The 8960-nt window shown below is 43.4% G+C and overlaps 1 protein-coding gene across 1 annotated transcript; it reads right to left on the reverse strand.

The window, feature by feature from the left end:
* Positions 1-7614: 7614 nt before the first annotated feature.
* On the reverse strand, positions 7615-8619 carry LOC149963161 (uncharacterized). Its single transcript, XM_090164794.1, has one exon. The coding sequence runs from the start codon at positions 8617-8619 to the stop codon at positions 7615-7617; it is 1005 nt and encodes a 334-aa protein (XP_090020920.1).
* Between the last annotated feature and the right edge of the window lie 341 nt (positions 8620-8960).

The raw sequence follows: 8960 nt of genomic DNA on the forward strand, positions 1-8960 counted from the left end.
TTGCTGTTAATGTATAATTAAAATGATAAACAGTACTTACTTCATTTTCATTAACAGTGTAATAAACTGCAACCCTTTGAAATGTAATACAAATTATAACTTTAAGATAAACCGAACAATTTTATAAAACACGATATTTTTAAATTAATTAACAAAAAAAGAATAACTAAATTATATCCGAATAAATGGTCTTACTTCGATTTAAATGTTGTTAGAAAATCGATGATAATTCTATCGGCTGGGTCCAGAGGCTTAGTTTTGGTTACAATCATTTCATATTTGGCCTGGAAGTCAAGAATTATATATATTATAAAAAAATAAATAGTCGCAACAGAAAAAAACCGGAGAATTTTCAAGTCATATTTCAAGTAACATGTCGTTTAACATTTGATTAGAGATAAGGAAACGTTTTGATAAGTAAAAAATATGTAAAGAATCCATATTTAAAAAAAAGCGATATCACTTTTGAACTTGCAACCAATAATCGATCTCACTCTTAATCTTGCAGCCAGTCAGCGATATCACTTTCAAACTTGCAGCCAATCATCGATCTCACTCTTAATCTTGCAGCCAATTAGCGATATCACTTTTGAACTTGCAGCCAATCAGCGATATAACTTTCGAACTTGAAGCCAATCAGCGATATCACTTTCGAACTTGCAGCCAATCATCGATCTCACTCTTAATCTTGCAGCCAATTAGCGATATCACTTTTGAACTTGCAGCCAATCAGCGATATAAATTTCGAACTTGCAGCCAATCAGCGATATCACTTTCGAACTTGCAGCCAATCAGCGATCTCACTCTTAATCGTTCGGCCAATCACTGATGACAAACACGCCTTGAGGACTTTATATATCATGATTTAACCAAATAAGAATTATAATATTGATTTTAAACACTACAGACATGTTTTTATTATGTACAATGCTGTAGGGCTGTGATCATAATAATCTTATCCGAGGGTTCGGATATTCACCAAAAATGTGTACGCGATTTTTAAATCCGGGATTTTATGTCGGATTTCAAGATTTCTTGTTATATTTCGGATTTCTTGACTTTGGTCCCTTATTTTTGGATTTCTCAACGGATTTCATGATTTATCGTCAGATTTTGCGATTTCCCGTTGGGTGTCACGATTTTTCCATTTTTCGCCAATTCGCAATATTTCGATTTCACGTCGGATTTCTGCTTTGCCGACTTTTGAGATTTTGAAGAAATTCCGGCTGGATTTCGGATTTCTTGAAACGTATATGGGATTTCTTTGAATATCCGACCACTCAATCTTATCAAAGTCAAAATTTCAGCCAAAGATTCCAACAGCAAACCGCTTTCACCCTTTTGGGGCTCATCATTACTATTTAGAAAATCTGGCTTTTCTGGATGTATATTATTTTTGCTTATTATCGTCCCTGTTGTGATATCCTTGTTTACAGACGACATGAGATGGGAAAGCAACTGTAATTTAAGATTTAAGATTTATTGGTAAACCCATACAAAGTACAACCCCTCGAAATCGGGGTGGCGTCACCAAATTAAAGGGAGCACGATTTAAAAACAATACACAACATTAAACCAAATATATAATATATAGTACTGGAAAGTCACAAATATAAGTTACAGAATGCAACAATAAAATTATATATATAATGAATAAACATTTAAATTCCTAAATATTTCCACGCCGCCACTAATCTTTATTAGCCCTCCAGGTAACAAGAATGTGTTTAACTATATACAAGTGATGAAAATTTCCTGACAATCCAAGGGCTTCCTCTGAGGAGACTTCCGGGTTCCGCACGCGCCATTCAAAGATATCTTCATCGCTTTCACCAACCGGGCAATGAAAGAGTACATGGGCGATGTCTTCATATACATTCCCACGCAGCTTGCAGGCCGGTTCAAAACCAAACAACCAATATTGCCTCTCTCCCTTCAGAAGGCAGCCCGTTCTAGCGTCGAACAGGAGGCCACTACACTAAGAACCATCATAACACGATTCGCTCTGTGGCTTCTGTTTCACTTGGTAGAGCTTCAGACTATTCTTGCTTTTGACATCATTATGCCAACTCCTCTCCGCCGCTTCATGAACATCTCGCACTACTACAGCAGCCCATTCTCTCTCGTTCGTCGCTGTATTTCGGGTCGTGCCATTGCCATAGACACGATCAAGCTGTGCCATACGCTTAAATAGCCTGGTCCCAACTCCTTGAAGCCTCAGCGATCTAAAAACTATGCCAGAAGCATGGACGCCGGCATAAGTAACAGCCGCCCTAGGTATTTCAGCTTACTCGTAGCTTCACGTTCTTCCATTCTGCTCCAACCCATTTCACCTTTAATTGCAGCCTTAGCAGCGAAAGGGCCCGCCGAAAGTGCAGCACAGCCAATTTCTACCTGAGCATATTCAAAGGCTGTGATTGAGACCCGGGAATACGGTAGAACATCGTTTGCATACGTGATGGTGGGTACCTGTACCACGGCCAACTTTGACACTCGTGCCATAGTGGCCAACCCATTCGTTGAAGTTTCTATATTGACCTACGAACAAAAATATATCTCGGCTCTGAGTGCCCCTAGCGGAAAATTATTTTTATAAGAGTTTTTGCATTGAAGCCAATATAAAAACGAGCGTGGCGCTGAACGCCGATAGTTTATAGCATGGTTTATAGGGCCCACAAGGGGTCGGATTGTGCAATAACTGGCGGCTTTACCGGGGAGTCTTGTAACCCATCACGGGTGGTGGCGTGCTGGGAGATGTTAGCTCCGTCCTAATGGTCCTATCTCCACCTCCGACTTCGGTCCGGTGTGGGCTGGTAACCGGGCTTCGGCCCGGGCTAACGGAGAGGGTACAGGCAAACCGGCCGCCTCGGCGGATTGGGTAGCCTGCTGTGGGTCGGCAGGCCTCCGTATGAGGGCACGGCGGTCCTGTTTCCCGGCTTTTTGGACTCCCACCGGTATCTCCGGTGCCAGCTGTGCCGGGTGTGATCGCCGTTCCCCTTTAGGAGCTCTTTCCAATGGGTTTGGCTCTCTAACTTCGTAGGTAGGGTGTCGGCCGAGGTTGCCAGAGCATCCGCTCTCATTCCCACTGCTGTGTGCGAAGTGGCGCGCTGGTCGGCCCATTGCTGCACCTTCTGCTGGGTTGAGCGGCTTGCGTCGAGAGTGCGACCATCAGTGGTAGGGTTCTGCTACCCATGCTGGTTTTGTCACCTGTCCGGGCTTGTGGACGCTGGCGTAAGGAATTATGATGACGGACCTCCGGTGGTGTGGTTTAAATCTTACCGGTACACCGGGCTAGAAATCTGATGCATTTCCAGCATGGTTTATAGCGGGAAAATCCTGGTTCATGGAATTTTGGGGAATGGGTTGGCCGCTATTGCGCGAGTGTCAAAGTTGACCATGCCTGTACAAAGCGTGTAACAGTTGTTAATAAAATAAGACTGTTTTAGTTTATCAATAGTTTTAATTGAGAAACCTAAAAACATTGCAATAAAAATAGAAAGCCGATTAAAAGTACCTAAAACAATTGATAACAAATCATTTTCCTTATGAAGTGTAGAATTCAAATATGGCACCTAAACGAACTAAACACCGAAACGTCTGGCACCGAAACTTCCCGAATGATAAAATGATATAACAGAATGCGTTGACACTTACCTTTCGAACGTAGTACGTGAGTGATAAATTTGCATGTTCATTCATATTTATATTTTTCAATTTAAGACCTACATTTCAAAGAATTACTGTCGATGTTGATAGATATATAGCTAGACAGCAAGAAAAAAATAAATTGGGTCAGAAAGTCTTTAAAGGGATAATGATATTCCAAATTTAGGGTGGATCAATGAATGCCCCATTTCTGTTCCCACGTTAAGAATAATCTAGGGGTGATTGGCGCTAATTTAATTCAAAACCAGCTAGAGGGCCGATTTGAATGGTATTTTTCGATTTGGAATAAATGTATCTCCAATAAAGTGTAAGCAAGGCGATTATATCTATAAAAAATCCCCTGAAACTTTCTTACTAGATCCCCAAGTAACAATTAAAAAATTTCGATAAAATGAAATATATGATGGTGACGATGGCAACCGGAAATTAGAAGACCTTTGTAAGAAAATATATTTTTTTCAGATATTTTTTACACAATATTTAAAAGGTAATTTTAGACTTTTTTGAACTTTTGAGATAACTCTAGTATATTTAAAAGGTTATTTTAGACTATTTCGGGAGTTATTTCAGAAGATTTTGAGGCAATTTTTAAGATTTTGAGATCATACGTATCATATTTTTGTTGTATTAGATGCAATAAAGAACTATGATTTATCTCGTTAAAAGATTTATTGTCTTATTCTAAACTTCGTCACATAATTTACAAAATCAATATTTACATGTTGAGGGCTGAAAGCGAATGTACACCCAGTCAGAATGACCGGGGTTATTTATACGGTCGTAAATAGCTTTTTTATCATAATACGCGATAAGGTCAATTTAGACCTTACGTCATTAACACAACATCCTTCCCTTTAAGTTTTTTATACATTTGGAACGAATCTTGACGTTTTCTTGCTTTCGCGTCCGTATCTCGTGATTGTCTTTGTCGATGCTGAACGGTCGTTGTTTTCCATTGATGGATTCGTTTCGTATCTGGTTTGTTGTGACGTTCCGGCTCGGGATGGACGTGGACTAGACTGAGGTTCAACTGGAACAGCTCTAACGCAGTTATCTGGTTGGTGCGACTGGGATCTGGTGACCATTACTGTTCTTGCTGACGGGCTGAATGGTCGTTGTTGCTCTATTGGCTGGGGTTGTCGATAAATCTCGTGAGTATTCGGCTCCTCGGATATTTCTTTAAGTTCTTGTGTTGACTCGGTACAGATGGGAACCAAATGAATTCGGTTGCGTCGGATGACCCCAGTTGACGTGGATACTAGATATGATAGTGGTTCATTTGCTGGTTCAATTATCGTTCCTTGACGCCTTAAGTCAATGACCCATACTACTTCTCCTTTTCCCAGACTTCGGAGTGGTTTGGCCTTGTGGCGGTTGTCGTACTGGTCTTTTTGTTTTTGTTTGCGCATCGTCTCTTTCTCAGCGACTTCCTTTCGGGATGGAATGGCCGGGTCTAGTTGCCTGGAAGAGGTTGGGACTGTTGATCGTAGTTTTCTTCCCATCATTAACTCTGCTGGGCTGTAGCCATTCGATAGCGGCGTTGAGCGATAGGACAACAGGGCAAGATAAATGTCTTCCGACTTCTTCATCTGTTGTTTTATAACCTTGACTGCTGCTTCGACAAAGCCGTTGCTTTGAGGGTAGCGTGGACTTGAGGTAATGATTTTGAACCCATAGTTTTTGGCGAACGAGCTGAATTCGGACGTGGTGACGGGTGCGAATTGCGGGCCATTGTCAATTCGAACAGTTTCGGGGATTCCGTGAGTTGCGAAGATAGACTTGATATGCGAGATGACAGCGGTCGACCTGAGATCGGTTAGAGTACGCACTTCGAAAAAACGAGAGTAGTAATCAGTCACTAATAAATACCATGTTCAAGTAGAACAAGTCCATTGCAACTACTTGCCAGGGTCGATCGGGAAATGGTGACGGTAGTAGCGGCTCGCTTGGATTTTTTAATTCCATGGTACAAGCAATGCAGCGTTTTACCTTCTCTTCAATGGCTTTCGACAACCCGGGCCACCAAACTGTGGTTTTAGCTCTTTCTCTGCACTTGGTGATGCCTTGATGTCCATCATGAATTCTGGATAATATTTCATCTTGCAACTTGGTTGGAATATAAATTCTGGCGCCATACATGATTAGACCATCTTGGAAAGATAGTTCGTTACGATGCGGATAGTAGAGTGAACCGCGTTCGGGTATGCGACTCTTCGCTGGCCACCCATCGATGATGTAGCGCTGTAAGACTTGGCATATCTCGTCCTCGGATTGTAACTTCCAGATTTCGGCTAGCTTGACGTCAGAGGTGGGAATGCCCGTCGTAACCAGATTGATAGAGGCTGATAGTTCCTGTTCGAGCTCCGTACTCCCGATGTCTGGTAGCGGATTGCGTGAGAGTGTGTCAGCTACGATGAGATCCTTACCAGGAACGTATTTGATCTTATAGTCATAACGCATCATTCTTATTCGCAGCCTCTGGAGTCTGGGCGATAGGTCATCCAAGTGCTTGCTTTGCAGGATTTGAAGGAGTGGTTTGTGGTCGGTTTCGAGTTCTATTAGGATCCCCGTTGAAGCGTTCGCACGCCCAGGCCAGAGCGAGCGCTTCTTTTTCTATCTGGGCGTACCTTCTTTCGGCGTCCGATAGTGTCTTTGACGCATACGCTACGGGGCGAATTTGGCCATCTGCTTGTTCTTGCTTCAATTCGGCTCCAATGCCGAATGAGGAAGCGTCAGCTGCTACGATAGTTGGTCTTGATGGATCGTAGATTGCGAGTATTGGTTTACTGCTCAGGATAGACTTGATGCTCAGAAAGGCTTGATCTTGACTGGGACCCCACTGCCAAACGTTTTTCGTGCTGCAAAGTGCATTCAACGGCTTGAGAGTCTCGGACATACCAGGAATGAATTTTCCCAGATAGTTGACTGTGCCCAAGAGACGCTTCAGATCCTTGATGTTCTTCGGTGTCGGGAACTCGGTTATTGCTTTTTTTTTCTCCGTCAGGCTTAATTGCTTTTTCATCGACGACATGACCCAGGAAGGTGACTTGTGAGACGGACAACCGACATTTGGCTTTGTTGAGCGTAATTCCGGCTAATTTTAAACGTTCCAGCACCTGTCGCAACCGCGTATCGTGTTCCTCTTGAGTCGACCCCAGACCAAAATGTCGTCTTGTAGGTTCGATGCGCCCTTTATTCCTTCTAGGCACTCCTGTATGCGTCGTTGAAAGTGCTCGGAAGCGGAACTCAATCCAAATGGCAGACGGTTAAAATGGAAACGTCCAAACGGTGTAATAAATGTCGTCAGACGAGCCGAATCCGGATCCAATGGAATTTGCCAATAGCCGCTGTTTGCATCCAGCTTCGTGAATATCTTGGCCCCCGCCAGTTGTCCCAGTGTGTAGTCTACTGCCGGTAGTTGAAAACGTTCTCTTGGTACATATTTGTTTAGTTCAACGAAGTCCACGCATATTCTGATCTGGCCTGACGGTTTTCGCACGATGACCATTGGGGCACACCAGTCTGTCGGTTCCTCGATTGGTGTTATCACCCCATCTTTCAGCATTCGGTCAATTTCTTCCTTAGTCTGCCGCATTAACGGTAGTGGGACACGTCGCGCTGTCGGAAGAGCATACGGTACTGGATCTTTCCGAAGGCGAATGGTGTAGTTCTTCTCGACCATTCCCAAACCAGTGAAGAGCATCGGAAATTCTTCAGCAATAGAGGCCGTTGTCTTCGTGTCTTCAACTGCATCGATTCGTGCGATTATTCTCAGAGCTTGGCTGGCTTCTAAGCTAAGGAGTGGTACGTCGAGATTCGGTATTACATAGAGCTTCTCGTTGACAGTGTTGCCATGATACTTGAGCCGTGCTTGTATGACTCCAAGACATCGTATCTCCTTGCGACCTGGACCAAATAATCGTCTATCCGACTCCATCATTGATCTGGCTAGGTTGGTATTCTGGAGGTTCTGCTCGATATGGCGCTGACCTCTGCTCCAGTGTCCACCTTAAATTTTATTAGCTGCTTACCGATGGAAATCGTAGCTGTCCATCTGTTTGTTTTGCCACCTTGTATCGCTCCTAGGAAAGCTTCTAGGTTGGTGCTTGAGCTCGTGATTTCTTCTACAGCGGTACTTCTGCACTTTGATTTGAAGTGACCTTTCTTCTGGCAATTAAAGCAGGTAGCGTTCTTTGCTGGGCACTTTTCTCGAGGGTGTGACCGTGTATTTCCGCAATTCAGACAGCCACTGTTTCCGGGTGGTTCTCTGGTACCTTGCATCGCATTCCTTGGATTGTCTCGTCGGCGTCCTGCTGCTGGTTGCCTTGATGCATCATACTGTGTCCCAGATGCTGAGTTCGATTTCTTCGCGTGGAGACGATCTACAGTGACCTTGTCTTTAGGCGGATGGATCTCTTTCTGTTGAAGTTTCACTTGTTCGTTTTGTTTCGTCATCGTTACAGCTTTCTCAAGGGTGAGATTCTTTTCTAGTTGTAACTTCTCGGATAGACCCTTATCTCGTATCCCTACGACGATACGGTCGCAGATCATCTCTTCGTGCAGATCGCCATATTCGCAGTGCTTGGCTAGTGTATGTAACGACGTAATGAACACCTCCATGCATTCGCCCTCCTGTTGCACTCTGGAGTTGAATTTAGCGCGTTCATATGTACGATTCCTCTTCACGACGTAGTGGTTGTCATATCGTGTTTTGACGGTATCGTAGACGGCTGCATCCTCAGGAGGTAACTTGAAAGATTCGTATATGGCTTCTGCTTGTGGTCCCATGAAGTACACCAGAGCGTTGACCTGTTCCGTTTCTGAACATTTACTCAGTCCAGACGCAAGGCGAAATCGTTCAAAGCGCTTTATCCAAGCCGGCCAGTCACTCGGGTTTCTCAACGACTCCGGCGGACTGATCTGGAACGAGGCTGTGGTTTGGGCAGGAAGCATAATAAACCGGATAGCACTGGTGGAGTACGTCAATGAAGCGGGAACGAAGCGAGACGGGAACAGCAGGCAGGAACAGTCAGCAGGTTGGTTTGTGTTTTATTCTGACACCATGTTGTATTAGATGCAATAAAGAACTATGATTTATCTCGTTAAAAGATTTATTGTCTTATTCTAAACTTCGTCACATAATTTACAAAATCAATATTTACATGTTGAGGGCTGAAAGCGAATGCACACCGTGTCAGAATGACCGGGGTTATTTATACGGTCGTAAATAGCTTTTTTATCATAATACGCGATAAGGTCAATTTAGACCTTACGTCATTAACACAACAATTTTG

This window comes from Leiobunum rupestre, chromosome 1, assembly GCF_980474605.1.
Source record: "Leiobunum rupestre chromosome 1, qqLeiRupe1.1.hap1, whole genome shotgun sequence".
NCBI lineage: Eukaryota > Metazoa > Arthropoda > Arachnida > Opiliones > Sclerosomatidae > Leiobunum > Leiobunum rupestre.